At 51.0% G+C, this 19,936-nt stretch overlaps 1 protein-coding gene across 1 annotated transcript; it reads left to right on the top strand.

The window, feature by feature from the left end:
* Positions 1–8,938: 8,938 nt before the first annotated feature.
* Positions 8,939–18,380, top strand: Chga (chromogranin A). The gene is given in 8 exon segments (XM_028777332.1): positions 8,939–8,984; positions 9,672–9,718; positions 11,834–11,927; positions 12,753–12,821; positions 14,820–14,942; positions 15,117–15,533; positions 16,012–16,484; positions 18,297–18,380. Coding segments are annotated over 8 exon segments (1,353 nt in total).
* Positions 18,381–19,936: the final 1,556 nt, after the last annotated feature.

Here is a 19,936-nt window from a genome sequence, read left to right on the forward strand (position 1 = left end):
GTGTTCTTCAGAGATGGTGGCCCGAGAAGGCTCTTCAGAACATTGTGAGCTGGGGCTGGAATCCCTAGCAAGGTTGCCCCTCCCTGTCAGATAAGAGCAGCATTAGACAATTGTATTTACCCTTATCACTCTCCTGTGAATGGGGCTTCTCAGCAATTAAGTAAGCTACAAAGCAGGCTGAAGGTCTGCTGCTGAGAGGAGGCGTGGGAGGTGAGATTGCATCTTCAGATGAAAGGACACCCAGTCCTTCAGCTCAGGGTGTGCTAAAAGGCCCTGGTGGCTCCTGAGAGCACAGCCAGTACCTTGCTGGAAGTGCCAGAAAGAGCATGGAGTTTTGCTACAGGGTTTGCACTAAGTGGCTATTTAACCTCAGAACTAGTGCCTAACCTCTCCGGATCTCAGGTTCTGCATAGGAACAGCAGGTTTCTCCCACAATGATCAAACCCACCTGAAACTTTAGAGACTCCTATACCTAATCCCTGAGTTTGTACAGTACCTGTAAAAATCAAATCAAATCAAATCAAATCAAACTTATTGACATATATTTGTACACACTTAAATTGTACAATTCAGTAAGCTTTTACTTGCATGACTATCTAGGCAGTCATTACCACAATCAAAACTGTGGATAGAGGCATGGCCTTGTTTGTTTGCTTTTGTTTTGATGTTGCTGTTTTAGTTGTTACTCCAAGACAAGCTCTTGCAATGTACCCAAGCTGGCCTTAAAATTCAGTCTTCCTCGTTAGCCTCCTGAGTGCTGGGATCACAGGGACGGTCGTGCTTCTTCTGATTGCTAAGCATTGTCCTATTCACAGCAACGCCTGAGCCCCAAGCCTTTCTCCATCCATCTGTCCTTAGCTGGGATGTAGGGCAGGGCTCTCCAAGCCCTAGAGTTCTAAATGTGTGCTCCTATCCTTCCTTCCTGATGAGCTGTAATGAACAGGTGACCTCTCAAGGACCTTTCCAGGCCTGTGACTCCAGGACAAAGGCACTGGAGACCCGGCTTTCCTTTTGTATAGAAAACCTTTGAGCTCTCATTGCCTAGTCCTGGGTCCATTTTAGTATGTATTATTCATTAGTGTTCAATGTCTTGGGAACAGGGTGCCAGGATTAGGGTTCTGAGCGTCCTATCTTACCACAAGACATAAACCACATGTCCTGGAGATGAGGAGAGGGTGAGACTTCTTCTGGGTTCCCTCATCAAGGACGACAACAGCTTAAGCTTTCTGGGGCTGTCCAAGGGCAGGGTCCCCAGTTCTAAGTGTAACTCAGTAGACTTTGTTATTCAGGCTTCCCAGTTGTAGGAGGGAAGTCTGTGTGTCCCATCTGTGGGAGCACAGCAGAATGAGTGTTTGGGTGGTCTTGTAAGATGGCTGTGGGCATCACGGGCAAAGCTCTCTGAGTATGCTTAGTAACCACAAGTAAGGCTGTCTGTAACAAATCATCTTTTGATACGATGTGAGACTCTTCTTTTTTCTTTTTTTTTTAATTATTATTATTTTTTTACTTAATCATTTTACATCCTGCTCACTGCCCCTGTCCTGGTCACCCCACCACAACCTTTCCTCTATCCCCCTTCCCTTCTCCTCTGAGTGAGTAGGGGCTCCCCCTTGGTATTCCCCCCACCCTGGCACTTCAAGTCTCTGTGAGGCTAGGCCCTTCCTCTCCCACTGAGGCCAGACAAGGCAGTCCAGTTAGAAGAACCTAAACATCGGATTCTTTTTAAATGAGGACTTATTTACTAATTTTGCTTACATGTTTGTGTCTGTGCCTGTGCCAGTGTGGGTATATGTGCACTTTAAGTGTGAACAAGCTCACGGAGAACAGAAAAGGGGGATTGGATCCCCCAGAACTGGGATTACAGGATATTGTGAACCTAATGTAGATGCTGGGAACTGAACCAGTGTCCTGCAAGAACAGTAAGTGTTCTCTCTGTCTCTGTCTCTCTGTCTTCCTGTCTTCTCTCTCTCTCTCTCCCCTCTTCTTCTCTTTTCTTCTCTTTTTTCTTTCTTTCTTTTTTTTGAGATAATATCTATCTATTTAGTCCTGGCTTTCCTGCAACTCATTCTGTAGAACAGACTGACCTGGACCTCACAGTGATCCTCCTGCCTCTGCCTCCCCAGTGCTGGGATTAAAGGTGTGCACCTCCATGGCCAGCCCCAGTAAACTCTTCTAACTGCTGAGCTATCTCTGAAGTCCCTCAGAGATCCCTATTTATTGCAAAGAACTTAGAAGAAGGGCTCGTGGAGGTGTGGACAGTGGGGTCAGGGAACCAAAGGACAAATTTCACCGAAGAAAGAAATCTGGAGATACTCCAGTTCAAATCGCTTCCATTGCTTCTACCATATAATCAATTAATTGACCAGTCAATCTAATTAATTAGTCACTATCTAATTAATTAATTGTCTAATTAATCTTATTACCCAATTAGCCTAATTAATTTAGACAATCTAATTAATCACCATGTAGCCCAAGATGGAGTCAAACTCAAGATATTTCTTCCTCAGCATCACAGGTGCAGTAATTACAAACCTGGTTGTTTTCACCGTTATAAAGGGGGACACTGCAATGATGAATGGACTTGTCAGAAATCATGTTACCAGCATGAGCTAGAATGATGTTCTTATAAACTGATTCAAAGCTGCTAATGCAACCAGGTATGGTGGTGTATGTTTTAATCCCTGCACCTGCAAAGCTGGTCTTGAATTCAAAGCCAGTCTGAGCAACATGAGAGGATTTGTCTCAGCAGCAGCAGCAGCAGCAGCAGCAGCAGCAGCAACAACAACAACAACCACAACCACAACAACAGCCCACAGAGCCATCGTAACTAAAATTACATGGTACTCACATCAAAATGAAGTCACAGAGAAGCAGAATAAAAGACAGCCCAGGAAGAAGCATACACACCCGTGCACATCTGTCGGAGAATAAAACAGCCTCCTTAACAAACAGTACCGGGAAAGTTGAGCACCCACATATAGAAGATTGAAACCAGAACCCTACCTCTCACCTCGTACAAAAACCCAGCTCAAACTAGATCAAAGATCTTACTAAAAGGCTGGGAGCTTTGACTAGTACTGTGAACGCAGGGGGAGGTGAGCATGGTGGTCTGCACCTGTAATTCCAGCATTTGAGCTGGAGCTAGGGGGAATCAAGAGTTCAAGCCCAGCTTCTGCTATACAGCAAGTCTGAAGCCAGCCTGGACTACATGGGGCCCCATCTCCCCAAAGTGCCAATAGCTGTCCTATAGAGAAAGTAGGGCCTGTAGACCATAAAAGTGTCATTGTATGATGTATTATGGGGAAAGGATCGATCTTCTTGGCTTCTCAGAGGTGAAAAATATACAACTGTTGGGAATTTGACAAAACTTTATAAGTTGTTTGAGAAAAAGAAAAAACTACAGCCCTAATTATTCTGTCATGGTTATTTATTGTCTGTCTGTCTGTCTGCCTGCCTGCCTGCCTGCCTGTCTTTCTGCCTGCCTGTCTGCCTGCCTGTCTGTCTATTAAGTTTAAATCATTAGAAGAACATAGTATCTTAATATAATTTGTTATTTAAGTCCCCAAAGCCAAGAGTCCCAGGCAGGATGAGTGTTTCAGCACCACGGACAGCAATCCCAGAAGCACACTAAACCTGACTCTGCCCCAAGTGCTCCAAAGCAAACTTGCAGCACTACCTTGTGCTCCAAAGCAAACTTGCAGCACTACCTTGGGGGTTGCATATCAGAGTTCAATCCCACCCACACGACTTTCCTATGGAGCCCCTAAGGAGCTGCCATCAGGAGGCTCTGTTTGGCTTCAGAATCTCATAACTTATTTCCAGAGGGAGATGCTTGCCGGGGAACCTGTGGGCACACAGACCGGAAGAATGAAAAGGAAGCCATGTGGAATCTGTAGCCTTCAAGCGCTCCCAGGTTTGGATCTTCTTGTTAGCCTGCTTGCTATGCTCAGTGTCCTTAATGAACCAACCAACCTAAGGGTCTAGGGTTTGGTATATGTGGCACTTCCTTCTGCCACCCCCACCTAGTCTGGAGCCCACTAAAGCAATCATCCGCCTGCTGAGGAGACCTGTGAATCGCTTTATTAGATGAAAGCAAACATTTAACAAAGAAAGAAGACAAATCCTTAATTGGAGGCCCCCAGGGCTGTTTGCAGAGACAGATGGGAGGAGATCTAATGAAACCACCTCACACAGTCCTTGGTGTACACCTCACAGATAAAGCCTCATCACCAGGCAACAGAGCTTTTCCATCCAGTGGCCTGATAAGGAGCTTGGTGGGGCTCTATGTTTGGAAAATATGATTTTGTAAGCAGGGCCCAGAGTGTGTTGACTCTGCTCAATGCCAGAACCTACTGCCAGATAAGCAGCTGCCACGTTCCCTGGGGCACTGGCAGGGTTGCTCTGCCCAGGACCTCTGACAGCACCTGTCAGCATGAAGACACTCTGAGCCACAGCCAGAAAAACCCATCAGGACCTAAGATCAGATGCTACTCAAGGGGCTTCTTTAGCCACCGACAGCAGGTGGTGGTCATGGTCCAGGCCTGGGGATGGGGGTGGATGCGTGTCAGAGATGCAGACTGGCTATATCCGATGCAATACCTCAGCCCCTGGTGCCTTCTGCTGCTACTCTCCTAATGACCTCTCTCCCTCAGACAGGAAGCCAAAGTCCACACAGATGCTCACGGGGTCCTGCATGACCCTGGCGCAACACTGCCTCCCCTCTGCCACCAGCGCTGGGCTCCCTCCCTCCTAGTCATAATGGCTTTATTTTTCTTCTCTACCTCACATGGGCTGGGTACATGGCTGCCCCAGGGTTTTTGCATGAGCTGTTCATTCTCCCTACAATGAATGTTCTTCCAGATCCTCTCTGTCTCTGTCTCTGTGTGTGTCTCTCTCTCCCTCCCTCCCTGTCTCTCACTGTCTCTCTGTGTCCCTCCCTCCCTCCCCCCCTCTCTTTCTCTCTCTCTCTCTCACTGTCTCTCTATGTGTCTCTCTCCCTCCCTCTCTCTCTCTCTCTCCCTCTCTTCCCCCTCCCTCTCTGATCCTCTCAGTCCTTGTTCAGGTTACCACCATCAGAAGGCCTGCCCAGACCACTTCCCTGTTGTTCCAAGGCTCCCTACCCTGCTCACTGCTCTCTCTTTTTTCCACTGGCCGTCCCAGCCTTCCGACATACTGTCCAGTGTGCTTTGTCGCTGCGGCTCACTGCTCACTGTCTGTCTCTTCAGTTTAGCAAAACTCCAAGAAGGCAGAACTCTGGCTTTCTTCCGCATGAGCACACTCCAGACATCAGACATAGAGCGCACAATAGGTGCTCAATAAGTGTTTGGTGGCTAATGAAATGTCTCTTTGGCTCAGTTCCAAATTATTCTAGTAGAACTAATGAACAAGAATCCATGCTCATAACAAGCCCCTGCCAGGCCACTGAGCCTGCGGGAGAGGGTCGGCAACGTCCTACGCTCCGGCACCATTACCTACAATCTCAGGGAGGAGGCAGCCTGGTCCACAAAGGAAGACCCAAGGACTTATCTCATTCTACCCTGCTGTTGTTACGCTGTGTGACTCTGGCCGTGGGGCTATCTATTTCTAAGTCTCAATTTCCTGCTCTGCAGCATGAGATTGGCTTTTGTTCTCTTTGTCTAAAAGCAACAAACACATACACTAGAGCTTTGGGGCTCCAGCCTGAGCACAAGCCCTGCCTGTCAAGTACCAGCAGTGTGGTGGTGGCAGTTTTGGTGCCATCTCTGAACCCCACCTCCGAGTCTGCACATCCGTTGTGACCCTTTGGTTATGACTGCTCTACTCTTCACTCATAGAAATGTCATTGCATCCTTGTGGGAGAGCATGGGAAAGTAGCTAGTAAGGGCTGCGGGGAGCTGAGAGAAGCTTCAGGGTGACTCTGTGGTGGGCTGACCCTACAGCTTGGGGCTCTCCTCACATGCCCCCTCCCATTCTGCCCTCGAGGGTTAGCAAAGATAAAGCCTTGTTCATTCTCAACTCAGTGGTCTTGTCCACAGCCTGTGGTCTCACTCACAGCCCGTGGTCACTGTTTGGGCTTCTATCCTGGTCAGAGGCACTGTAATAGCCAAGTGTTGACAAGAAACATTTAGGAAGAGAGGCATCCTAAGACCTTTCCCCAAATAATCACCAAAGAGCAGTCAAGCCCCAGAGCCAGCATGGAAGGGGAAACATCTGCATCCTGGAAAGAAAGGAGGCTTGAAAGACCCAGAGTCCATGCAGTTACCAAGGACCAAAGACCATCAGAAGAGTATGGTACTGTCAGCCCACCCACACCGGAGAAACAAAGCTGGCGTTGACAAGCATTTGAACTTGGGTTCCCTGTGATGATGACTCCATTTATCAGAGACCCCTATGAGAGAGGTGAGAGAAAGAGAGAGACAGTGGGAGGAGGGAATGGAGAGCATGTAGGAGAGGGAGGGGAGTAGACAAAGAAGTGATGGAGTGTGCACTATTGGCAAGGTGCTATCGATAACGTAAGATATCAGCAAAATGTCTGTTATTAATATAGAATTCTACTGATAAAGTACATCACCGATAGTGAGCTATCAACAGTGTCTGTCATTGATAAATTACACTATTGATAAGGTGCTGTCGCTTAAATATATGCTATTGATAAAGTACACGTGCTCTCAGAGCAGACAGCAGAGTCACAATCGGGGCTTAGTTCTTATGGGTGATAGTGATGTTACTGGAAGCCCTCTTCAAATCATCCCACCAAGTGGAGGAAGCTGGGCTGTGGTGGGGACTCAAAAACTACTGGTGGCCTTTGGCTACGTCTCTCTGTCACACATTATGCTAAAATAAGTGTATATTTATATTTTTATATGATATGATAATAAATATAAAACAGCCAGCACACCTAAACTGTGACCCACAACAGGTGGCTGGGATGATGATGTCCAGGGTGCAGGTAGTATTTATTTATTTATTTAGAGATAGGGTCTCACTATGTAGCTCTGGCTTGTCCTGGAACTCATCACGTGGACCAGGCTGGCATCAAACTCACAGGGATCTGTCTGATTCTGCCTCCCAAGTTCAGGGATTAGAGATGTGTGCCACTATTGCCTTGCTGTGGCTAGTCTTTACGAGATGATATTTTGGAGACAGCATGCTAGGAGCTTGAGCATGATCACGGTGACCTCACATCCTAGGACCTGGAACGCTCGTTCTCCCAGAGCTGAGCTGGAGCCCTTTTCTAGGAACTAATATTAAATGATAGGAGACACCTCAATACAGAATAAGCGCCTTAACGCTGCTGGACCATGTCCCTGGGAAGAGCTACTGTGAGGGATATGAAATGAGGTGTGTGTATTCATCTCCAGTGCTCTGGAAACCTTGTATGTCCCACCTGCTTGCTGTTCCTTAGATGGACCAGGCACCTTCTTCCTTTGGGGGGGCATTTGGCTGGCTGCTCCCTCTCCTGGAGAGAGAACCCCCCCCCTCTAAACAGATGCTTGCTCACTCCAAGTACCAACTCCTGGTAAGGCCTCCTCAGAACCAGCCTCTTCATATATTCCTGTCCCTCACTAGAACACCGCCCTCTTCTCTGCTCTATGCCTGCAGCAAGGCAACTACCCAGCATAGTGTACATCTTGCTTCTTTCTCTGGAAAGGGAATTCTATGAGAGTTAGGTTTGCTGTCTTCTTTGCCGCTGTCTCTTCGGCATCTAGCACAGCCTAGCTGTTCTGAGGTGTCCTGAGCCCACATCGATGCTTAGCACATGGTTGTTGAATGAATACACGCGAAGCGGTTTCTCATTTAGGGGGGTGAGTGGGCAGAGGTGTGGCCAGGAGGCAGGAAGGAGCAGAAGCAAGTGGGGACAGAAAGGAAGGGCTCTGAAAGGATGCCAGACAGTGCCGAACTGTCATCCAGACACCAGGTTCACTATGGCACTGGGCGCAGGCGGCACGGGGCTTCCCATGTGGTTCACAGGGTGAGAGTAGAGCTGCGTTTGGGGCGGGGCAGAAGGAAACCAACCAGGAAGCAGGGTTGCACCCAAACATATCCAGGTTTTAAGAACATTTAAGAAGAGACAAGGCTGGGCTGTTGAAGGCAGAGGTGTCCCTGGGGTGCTGGTCTAGGGCTGACCACTTCTGTTTTAGCTTAATGGTGAAAACTGCCTCGCTGCTACCTGCCTTACTTGCGCTTTGAGAGCCCAGGATGCACCCATGTGTGGGCTAGACCTTCAATCCACACATAGAACATGTGTGAAGCCACTGGTTGTCAGTGCGGGGCTCTCAGCACTGAGAAAGCAGTGACCACTATCCCCTATCAAATAACAGTTAAATACACAGAGAATGTGAGGCACAACGCTGAGTTTCAGGAGAGGCCTCGCCGCTCAGGCAGCGGTTCAAGAGGCTTCTGTAGGACCCGCTAGATGTTCCAGGGAGTTCTGAAAGATGAGTGTGGCTCCAGCCATGTGAACTCAAGAGAAAAGTACCCTAAGTATAGGAAACCTCAGCAGTCTGGAGAGGTAAATAGGGGAGGAATGTGAGGCTCAGAGACAGGAGTGACTTGCCCACGGACACACAGCAAATTGACAGGTGGAGGTTCAGCTGTGCCACCCTTCTGAAGCCGGGTACCCTTCATAGCCCCCAGATAGAAGCAGGATGGACCAGCCCATGGTGAAGCTGGAAGTGGGGGCGGGACTCCGAAGGTGGGGAAAGGGCGCAGGGGGGGCGGTCCTATGACGTAATTTCCTGGGTGTGTGCGTATGCGTGCGTGTGCATGTGTATAAAAACGGGCATATCTTTGCTGCTGCTGCTGCTGTTGCTGCCGCCGCTACCACCATCCCCACCGCCACCGCCACCGCTACCGCAGTGCTCCCGCTGGTGCAGAGCTCTGGTGGCCAGATCACAGACCCACTCCCTCCATCCTCCTGCAGCAGCTCGTCCACTCTTTCCGCACCGCCCGGGTCGCTATGCGCTCCGCCGCGGTTCTGGCGCTTCTGCTGTGCGCCGGGCAAGGTGAGCGGCTCCCGGCTCGGCGGCGCGATCCCTTCCCTTGCCCCAGGTCCCTTGCGGAGCCCGAGGATTCAGCACCTCGGACAGCACCAGGTCTCCAGCGTGAGTCCAGGCGCAAGACCTATTAATGTGGCCTATGGTCTCCCACCACACCCCGGAGGAACTATAGAACCCACCCCCACCCACCTCTGCACATCACCCACTGGTGCCCTGGCTCCACGCCGGCCAAGGTCACTGGGGGGAGATAGGAGACTGGCGCTGGCTCTCCAAACCCTCTCCTATCTTTCTACCCTCCAGTCTGTCCTTGATCTCTTTCCTCACCCCTGCTCTTTCCCGCCACGTCTAGGGTTTCTCCCCTTGCCTGCCTCTGTTCCTACCTCAGTCCCACTACATGGCTGGCCTTGTTTTCATTGAACTTGATTTCAGCTCTGCACTCCCTTGGGGAAGGGTTGAGGCTCTTCAGTGCAGCCTCTGAGCCGAGTCCCCCTGGGGGGAGTGCAGCATAGAGTGGTAGCAGAATCAGTGCTGCCAACTTATTTGGGGCTTGGGGGGATCACTTGGGGGGTTGAGCGGGTCCATTGAGCCTCCTGTAGGGAAGGACTGGGGTTCCCTTGGTGCAGAGATAGCTCTAGCAATCTCAGGTTCACTCATTCTCTCTCTCTCTCTCTCTCTCTCTCTCTCCCCCTCCAGTCTTTGCCCTTCCTGTGAACAGCCCCATGACAAAAGGGGACACCAAGGTAAGAAGGAATGTTGGGATACCCTGGGAGAGGGAGGATGCCCTGTGGACTCCTCATGGCCAGTCCTTGGGCAGCTGCGGGAAGTAGTCTGGCATAGAGCCAAAAGGCAGCACCGCAGCGGCTGAGCCTGCACAGGAGATGCTTGCACAAGAAGGCATCAAAGACCTCTTGCTTCTGCTGCTGCCCAGCTACAGTGACTTCCCAAGGGGCCCTTGTCTCACACACTGGGTCCTGGGACCAGGGACACTGGTCTGAGCTAGGACCATAGCTTCTCCTGCCCTGGGTGCACAGATCTGCCTAGCTGTGGCCTCTTTTTGTCATTCTTTTCCCCCCACCCTCTGCCTTGGGCTTCCTATGGCAGTAAGAAAGAAGCTACATCAGATGCTTGGACCGCATTCACATCAGAACCAGGGGTGTTCTTCCACTGGAGGGTTGGAGAGTTCTGTTCTCCATGTTCTGAGGGCTGGCTTCTTCTGCAAGAGGCCACAGTTTAAAAACTGTGATGTTAAAGGAAACTTACCATTTACTTGTTGAATTGTATTTTCTTGTTTATTTGTTGTTAACTGAACACAGGCCAGTGTTTGCGTTTCCCCTGCTTATTCTAGCTGTGCAACCTTGGAAAATTCCTCTCTCTCTCTCTCTCTCTCTCTCTCTCTCTCTCTTTCTTTCTTTCTTTTGAGACAAGGTATCTTTATGTAGCCCTGGCTGTCTTGGAACTCATTACATAGACCAGGCTGGCCTTGAACTCAGAAATCCACCAGCTTCTCCTTCCCAAGTGCTGGGATTAAAAATATGTACCACAATACACAGCTCCCCAGCATTTTTAGGGCTTCTACCCAACTCCTGTCTCTTGGTGTCTGCCCTCAAAGGCTGGTGGTTGCCAGGTATTCTCTATGCAAAGTCTAGTGTTGGGAGACAGGGTTCACGCTTCTAGGAGCTACTTGCCAGATCCACTCCCAACAATAGTATGGCAGCACGGGTCAGGGGTGCCAGCAACTGTAGGAGACCTGTATGTTCCCTTTGATGTTGTTATGACTACATACCCTGACAGCCTTTGCCAGCTTGCTAGCCTGGAACCATGGATTGGATGTCTCGGCATCCCATAGACACAGCCTCCCACACCTTCACTCCCTGCCAGCGTTGCTTGACGCATGTCTGGCACCTCCTGCTTCTCCACCCCGCTGTGGGCCGTCCAAGCAGGTCTGATGTGATTCCCTCCCTGAGCATGTGTGGCACTTCACACTGGGTAGAGTGTTTTGCATCGGGTAGGAGTTTCTCCTCCCTGCTTTACATGTGAGGAATCCAAGGCTCAGAGAAACTAAGTCACTTGCTCAAGGTCACACAGCTAGCATACCACACAACAGTGAGTGCCAACTTCAAAAATCATCCATCTGCCTGGTGCTTTGCAGCCTGCCGCACCTCACTGGGTTGGATCAGGTATTCAGAGATGTGTCTTGTTGGTCTGGATGGGACATCCAGATCTAACTAGTTAGTATCCACATCCAGCCAGGGGATTCTTCCCATGGAACCATGTGGAGTCACACAGTATGGCTGCAGAATTGGGGGGGGGGTCCTGTTTCTGGCAAGTTTAAACCCAGGTGAGTTCATGTTCTTCAATGGGCAGCCTGGAGGAGCTGATCCTTTGGAATCTGCTGGACCCCAGCCCTTTGCAAGAGGTTCTTTTAGGTCTCAGAGGCAGCACCATCCTTGGAGAACACTCTAAGAGTGAGAAGATGTCAGACACCTACTCCTACCCCTCCCTCAGCAATGGTTCCCTCGAGACACATGCTGCCATGCCCATGTGTTTTGATTGGCCCAGAGTAAGCATTGTGTTTGTGTGTGTGTGTGTGTGTGTGTGTGTGTGTTTGTATGTGTGTGTTTGTGTGTGTCTGTCTGTCTCTCTATGTGTGTGTGTGTGTGTCTGTCTGTGTGTCTGTCTGTGTGTGTTGTGTTCTGTTTCTATGGCTCTATGGTCTTGCTAAGGAAGCAGAACTGGGCCCCATGCCCTCTTGTAGATAACACAAATGCTTTTCTGCTTCTGGGAAAGTTGCCCTGGCACCTCAGGGTCTGAGCTCCAGGTTCGTACCAGCCACAGCCCACCTTGCTGTCTCCCAGGTGATGAAGTGTGTCCTGGAAGTCATCTCCGACTCGCTGTCCAAACCCAGCCCCATGCCTGTCAGCCCTGAGTGTCTGGAGACCCTCCAAGGAGGTAAGAGTCAGAGGCTGGAGGAGGAATTGTGAGGCCAGGGTGTGGGCAGGTCGCTCCTGACAGGATTGATCATCTCATCCAGCGGTCACTGCCCCAGTGCCCTGGTGTGTGCTAGAATCTGGGGAGGACACATGAATGGGTGACAGCTCCTGGGACCCTGAGGTTTGTAGACTCTCAGAGGGGACATAGGGCAGTTAACTAGGAGCCTGGGCAGAATGGAGGAGCTGGAACAGCAAGGTGCAGACTGGGTACCCTGTTGACCAGGGTTCCCTGTGCTGTATTCCCAGTGTTTGAAGTCTTGCTGACACCAGTAGCCATTCTCTGGTTCTGGGATGAATATGGTGTTGAGTGGGCCTAAGAAGGACCACATCTTTCCAAACTGACAGTCCAGTTTCTCTCTCTAGCACATGGTAGCACTGGTACAGATAGAAAATAAGGAAGGATGTCAGGAGGAACAGACAGAACAGGCAGCATGGAAGTGGGAAAGGAAGTATTTACACACTCACTAGGAGGCTGAGGCCTGCAGCCCTTTCCTTAAAGGCTGGAATAGGGTCAGCAGGTGACCTTTCTGCTGCAGCAGGTGACCTTTCTGCTGCAGCAGGTGACCTTTCTGCTGCAGCAGGTGACCTTTCTGCTGCAGCAGGTGAAAGGTGGCTGACATCTTGGAAATGAGGAATGTCCAAAGCTTTCTACCAAGATCCAGGCTTGCCTCCTGGTGCGGAGTTTCTAGAATAAATGCTTGAGCACAGCTGAAAAATGTCCACACCAGTCTCTCCCGGGGCTGTCCCTCTGGAAGCCACCGGTAACCATGTCCTCTCCCTGCAGATGAGAGGATCCTCTCCATCCTGCGACACCAGAATTTGCTGAAGGAACTTCAAGACCTGGCTCTCCAAGGTATTATTTCAGCACCATACACCAGTTCCACACAGAAAAGCCAGCAACAGAGTCTGAGGGAACCTGGGTGGAGGTTGACTGTACTCCTTCAGGTGCTCAGTTCTCGAGCAGAAAGGTGGGGTCCTCTGTGTCACCTGGCTCCACTGTCTACACAACTAAAGAGCTCAAGGCTCAGCAAGGCTCAGTGATACCCCAAGGTCACAGGGAGTAGACCTTGTTAAGAGCAGATACAACTCTGCTGATATTCCTCCGCCTCAGGAAGGCAGTCATGGGAGGCCGAGAGGGTTCTTCTCTGCAGACCCAGAAGTAAACCCACACAGAGAGAAGGCTTTCCCTTCCTTGTGACTCTTTGTGCTATGGGTAATGGGGGAGGCAACGTCTTGCTTGCCAGCAAATACAGACCAGACCAGATTATAGTGAGTTTTGGACCGAGAGATAACTTGCTCCAAGAGATTAAGAAAATCATAGACAGGCAGTGGTGGCATCTGTGTTCAAGGCCAGCTGATCTACTGAATGAGTTCCAGGACAGCCAGAGCTACACAGAGAAACCCTGTCTCGAAACACACACACAGAGAGAAAGAAAGAAAGAAAGAAAGAAAGAAAGAAAGAAAGAAAGTCCACAGATACTTTTCAGACAGGAGTGTGAGTCTGGGGCCTCTTAGCATTGAAGATGGGCAAGCTAGACAGCAGGCCAGGATGGAGATGTAGTTTCCTATCCTTCTTATTTGAAGTAGTGCCATAAATGGAACCCAGGGCTTTATGCATACTAAGCAAGCACCCCACCAACGGAAGCTTAGCCCCAGCCCTAGAATCCATGGCATATTCATGGTATCCCCTGGTATACAGGGGTGGTGCTAGGGTTGTTATAATCAATTTTGTCCTGGCTTCGTAAACACACACAGGGTCTCATTGTATAGCCACACTCTCTGCAGTCCTGCCTCGGCCTTTTGAGTGCTGGGATTGTAGGCACATGCCACCACACCCACCATGCCAGGTCCATGCACAAGACACTGTGGGTCTGCCCCTTACACATGGCCACTTTCCTCAGGAGGCAGCCAGGGTAGAAGCAGGGCTGGATGCCAGGTGATCCGGTCTCCAGGGTAGTGCTTTATAACAAAGCACTAGATATTTTAATGATAAATTTAAAATTAACTATCGAGTGGCTATCCTATTTAAATAATTAAGTATTTCAACAGAGACCGTTAGAGAGGAGTGTGCCCTATTCCACATCTTCACAGGTATGGATCTTACAGTGCACAGCATCCAGTGACACAGGGTTGTTTCCCATTACGAAGGTACTAGGTGTGCCTTCAGCTATACCGTCATCACCCCATTCCCTCCTGGGTTCTATATAATATCCTTGCATGGGGACCTCCCTCTGCGTTAACATCTACCGAGAGTCTGTTTATCAATGAGCACCTGAGCCTTGGGGAGCCCATGTTGTTCAAAGTCACAGAGCTATGGGCATGGCCAGGAGAGGCCTGGAGCCCACTATAGCTGGGTTGGGCTTCTTTCCTAGCCTACAGTGACCCCATAGCTGCAGACACAATTGCAGGATACTCAGGGCAACATCTGCAGCAGGAGCTTCAGGGGCTAGGTAGGCAGAGGGACACTGGGCCATGTAGGTATAACCCTGGGCTCAAAGGTAGACATAGCACCCACCTTTTCCTGGGGCCTGGACCTGGGGTTCCAGAACAGTGGAGGCTGCTTAACTCAAGAGCACCCATGAAGAATGCAGGTGTGCTAGAGGGTCCTAAGGATTCCTTACTGTTCCTGCTGCCCTGGAGAAAAACGGGCTGTTCCAGTTGGGCCTTTATTGCTTTATTAAGGTATAAGTAGAACTTTCTCTCATTGCCCATGGGGGACACTGAGTCAGAGGGGTGGTGTGGCCTGATGGGTATAGCTGGGAGCCTGTACCCTCGAGGGAGGCCTTCAGTGTCATGGACAGACATGTCAGGGATTGGCCACATGGGACCTTCCCTTGTCCCTTCCTGCCAGGTGCCAAGGAGCGGGCCCAGCAGCAGCCGAAGCAGCAGCAGCAGCAACAACACAGCAGCTTTGAGGATGAGCTCTCAGAAGTGTTTGAGAACCAGAGCCCTGGATCCAAGCATGGAGGGTAGTGTGGCCCGCCGGGGGCGGGGGGGGGGGGCTGGGGGCTACAAGGAGAACAGTGATCCCCAGGAGATGCTGATTCTTCAGACCAAGAAGGCGGCTACCATTGAACTTGGCCTCAGGAATCCCCAAGGGCATCTGGGTCCTCTGCTTGACTCTGTCCGTTTGTGTTTGTAGACTCAGCAGCAGAAGCCCCCTCCAGGGACACTGTGGAGAAGAGAAAGGACTCTGTCGAGGGCCAACAGGATGGCTTTGAGGGAACCACAGAGGGACCCAGGCCTCAGGCCTTTCCAGAGCCCAAGCAGGAGTCCTCTATGATGGGAAACAGTCAGTCCCCAGGGGAGGACACAGCCACCAATACCCAATTGGCAACTAGCCTCCCCAGCCAGGAGCATGTGGACCCACAGGCCACGGGAGACATCGAGAGAGGCCTGAGTGCCCAGCAGCAAGCCAGAAAAGCCAAGCAAGAGGAAAAAGAGGAAGAGGGGGAGAAGGAGGAGAAGGCGGTGGCTGGAGAGATGGCTGGGCCTGAAGAAGTCCCCGCTACAGCATCCAGTCCCCACTTCCGTGAAGGCTACAAGGAGATCCAGAAAGACGATGGTATGTACGGGGACAGGGACCTCAACTGATGAGTCTGGGAGATGGGTGGGTAGGGACTTCATGCCAACCTCATAATAACCTTGAAAGATGAGTAGCATCTCCACTGTCTGGGGGAAGCAAGAGGCTCAGGAAGGTTATGTAATTTGCCTAAGGCTACACAGCTAATTTAAGACAAGGTGTGGTTCCAAGCCCAGTTTTCGACTCCTAAACCAAGTGTCAATCACTCTTCTACACCTGGGAGCAAGAGGAGCTTAGGGGGAGGTGCTTGGACAACGGAGAGAGGACAGGGTGAGCTTCAGTGAGGTGCTCTGCCAACTCCTGTGAGCTTGGGAGGGCTCCTGCTCCTGGTGGGCCTGGCTGGACCCTGAATGGTGAGCTTGGCCTTAGAGGTGGCTGCACAGAGGATCTTGAGGAGTGGCAGGGCCTGGGGAAACAGCAGTCGTTCCTCACTTCCTGTTCCTGCCACCACCTGCTCCAGGTCAGTTGGAGTCTCAGGCAGTGGATGGAGATGAAAAGACAGGGGCTTCTGAAACTCTGCCATCTGAAGGGAAGGGGGAGCTGGAGCACTCTCAGCAGGAGGAAGACAGGGAAGAGGCGATGGCAAGGGCCCCCCAAGGTCTCTTCCCAGGTGGGAAGGGCCAGGAGCTGGAACATAAGCAGGAAGAGGAGGAGGAGGAAGAGGAGCGTCTGTCCAGAGAATGGGAGGACAAGCGATGGAGCAGGATGGACCAGTTGGCCAAGGAGCTGACAGCAGAGAAGCGGCTGGAGGGGGAGGATGACCCTGACCGCTCCATGAAGCTCTCCTTCCGGGCCCGGACCTATGGCTTCAGAGACCCTGGGCCTCAGCTACGCCAGGGCTGGAGGCCATCTTCCAGAGAGGACAGTGTGGAGGCCCGAGGTGACTTTGAGGAAAAGAAGGAAGAAGAGGGCAGCGCCAACCGCAGAGCAGAGGTTGGTATGGGCAAGGGTGGCCACGCCCAGCGCCCCCTCCCACTGAGGTGACCCGGTTCCCTTAGCTGGGTCCTGGAGAGGTGCTCAGATGGACTTGGGATAGGGGAACATCTGGCTTACAGCAGGGGCTCAAGAGAGTCACTGGGTCGAGTGGACAGTGGGAAATGGCTGGGGCTGGAGGCATCAGACCTGCCTGAGGGTCTGAGGGACATGGAGTGGGGACATTGTCTCTGCTGGTGTGTGAGCAGGACATGGGAGTGATAGGGTCAGGCATGGTGCTTTGGATGGAGAGCTTGGCAGGATTTGCCTGGGGCCTCTCAGGACACCTCTGGCCCTGAGAACTGGGAAGGGATGCTAGGGCACCAATGGTGACTGAGGAAGACAGTCTGATTGGTGGTCATGTCCTCCTGGTCCCCAGGCAACTCAATTGTACCTCTTCCTGGGTTCAAACTTACATAGAGGGTACAATGGCTTAGCAGGGCAGGGCTAGCTGAACCTTGATACTTGATAGGGAGGCATGGAGGTGCTGGCAGACCTGGGTTCCAACTGGCCCTGGCTATGTGGCTTTGGGCAGGTCATTGCCCCTCGCTGGGTCTCATGTGTCTCCATTTGTGAAATGGGAGTATAGAGTTTCTCTAACCTACCTTATTATCATAATCAGAACATGACCTTCAAAACCCTCATATGCCCAGGGCCACTTGGGCAGCTGCAGGGGTGGTAAAGGGACATAGAGATGTGACCTCATGGGAGGTGAGAACTGGGCTTCTTGGCAGGGGCAGGATGCCTTCTGAACTGGCTAAGCCAGTGCTCCAGAAGGAGTTGGGTTTCCATAGGAAGGCTGACCTATCTACAGCCCTGACTTCAAGGCTCTTGTCCAACCAGACAGAAGAGGTAATACTTTCTATAGGTCCTGGCCCTGTCTTCTGACCTGGAACAGTGTCCTGTCGATAATCTGAGAACAATAGGTTCCTCTTAGGAGTGAGCACTAGCAGGGAGCACTGTTCTTGGAGGTGGTGAAAAGGACTGCATTGTGCCCCCAGCTCTGGCCTCAGATGGGACAGCCTCAAAAACCCCCGTACCCACCTATAAAAGCTTCCTTCTCATGGACAAAGGGACCCTGCAGTGAAGAAGTGGGTGTTATGGACATGGTGAGGTGTGAGAGTCTTGTTAGAAACTCCAGCAACACAGAACTCATACTCCAGGGCCTGTTCTAAGATCAAGGGATCTAGAATCCCTAAGGCCAAGGCAGCCACTGTCAACATTCCGTGACCATTGAGTTGGCAGGACAGTGTAGCGGCTCAGAGGAGGGTGTCCTGTTTCCCTGTCTGCCCTGACCAGAGTGTGGGATCCTCTGGGGTCAGGACCAAATGTCAGAGCCCAGCCGTGGGCAGGTCCATGGTGATGCTGCTCTGACCATTGGCCCAACAGGTAGAGAGGCTGTAGGGAATACCTCAAGTGGGACTGGCTGCACCCTGGGAGCCAGTACTGATATTCATTCAGGCTGAGGAAGAGTCCTAAAGAGGAACTGCATATCCTGAAAGAACAGGTTCCTAGTGGTTCAGAGTTCCATAGAACAAAATGGGGGCTGGATAATAGGTCATGGGGGCCTTAGACATAATGATCTCTGGAGTGTCCTAGCATTACTGGGTGGCATCATTGTGCCTATGATGTGGACAGATCCTCTGAGGCTCAGAGGCAAAGCCACTTGTCTGAGGCTAGCAGCTAACAAGCAGCAGGGTCAGTCTGGCACACTGTGCCATCGATGCTTCTAACACGGGCCAGCCTCAAGTGACCCTGTCTGTTCTCTCCTAGGACCAAGAGCTAGAGAGCCTATCAGCCATCGAGGCAGAGCTGGAGAAGGTGGCCCACCAGCTGCAGGCTTTGCGACGGGGATGAGGCACTGGCTGGTGGGGCCAGCCATGGCTTCAAGGCCCAACTTCTGCTCGAGTAGGGCTGCTTCCAGCCGCAGAGCCCAGGATACCCTTTGGCCCCTCACCTTCTCTTGTTCTCAGCCCCTGCCCTGGACACTTCTACAGGGCAGCCCTGAAAGTCAACACAGATTCCTTCTCTGAACACAGGCAGCTTTCTAGAAGTTTCTCTTCCACCTTCTTATCCACGGGGCACAACTGCAATAACTTCTGACCTTTGGGCGAAAGCCGAGAACTCCTGACTATAAGATACTCCAGATAAAATTTATTGAAGGAAGAATAAACCTGCTTTGGGCTCTTTCCTTTTCTTTGATTTGTTTTTTTTTCATTCCCTTTCCAGTCTGAGTTGGGTAGGACTGGGGCCAAGAGACAGGGGAGTTTCTACACTGGGCTGGGTGTGTGGTTCGGGAGCCTCCTTTCTAGGCCGTTTCCTGGGCAAGTGACTTTGCATCGTTGAAACTCAGTTTCATCCATAGATAGAGGTGCCGAGCTGCCCAGAATGGGGTGTGGGGATGAACACCACCACAGGGGACTTTACCAGCTCCTGCATGCTTATCTCCCAGCCATGCCTGAGTCAGGAACTTTCTGCCGAGATGGTCCTCCTGAACTGTCCCCTAGTTACCTTGGTGCTAGGTGGAGGTTGCAGACCCCAGGATAATACCTTCCATTGGCCATAGGCTGGTCATGCTGGACTCCCTAGCGTATCTTCTTGCTGCTCAAGTCCACTGTGCCCATGACCACAGGGTATCTGAGGTGTGGGGCAGGAACAATTTACTAGAAAATAGCAGGGCTTAGGTCCAATTTTGAAAAGGGGGAAACAGAAATAGAAAAAATGGCACATTGAAGTCACAGGTAGAACTGACTCCTCCCACCCCTTATTTATTTATTTATTTATTTATTTATTTATTTATTTATTTATTTATTTATGGTTTTTCAAGACAGGGTTTCTTTGTGTAGACTTTGCTGTCCTGGAACTAGCTGGCTTAGAACTCACAGAGATGCACCTACCTGCCTCTACCTCTCAAGTGCTGAGATTAAAGGCATGTACCACCACAGCCCTACTGACACACCACCAACTTTTTTTTTTTTTAAAGATTTATTCATTTTATTTTGTGTGTGTTCTGCCTGTGTACCATGTGCTGTCTGGTGCCTTTGGATCCCCTAGAACTGAAGTTATGGATGGTTGTGAACCACCATGTGGTGCTGGGAATTGAACCCAGATCCTCTGCAGGAGCAACAAACACTCTTAACCACTGATCCTCAACACACCAAACTTGAGAATTCTGTAGGTTACTCAATCAGGCCAGGCTGGGATGTGGCACTGCACCCATGGGTGCTGGCTACCAGGGCCAATCATTCAGTCACTCACCAAACATTCGTATGTGGTCAAGCATGCCTGCCTGCACACAAAACCCATGAAGCCTGGCTTTGGAAACCCATTGCCTCGGGAGTAACTCAGATCCTTCTAATAGGCAAAGCAGCCTCTCATGTGTTAGACTTGTGTGTGGCTCTGCTGGGTTCAGC

This window comes from Grammomys surdaster, unplaced genomic scaffold, assembly GCF_004785775.1.
Source record: "Grammomys surdaster isolate TR1022 unplaced genomic scaffold, NIH_TR_1.0 279, whole genome shotgun sequence".
NCBI classification, from domain to species: Eukaryota; Metazoa; Chordata; class Mammalia; order Rodentia; family Muridae; genus Grammomys; species Grammomys surdaster.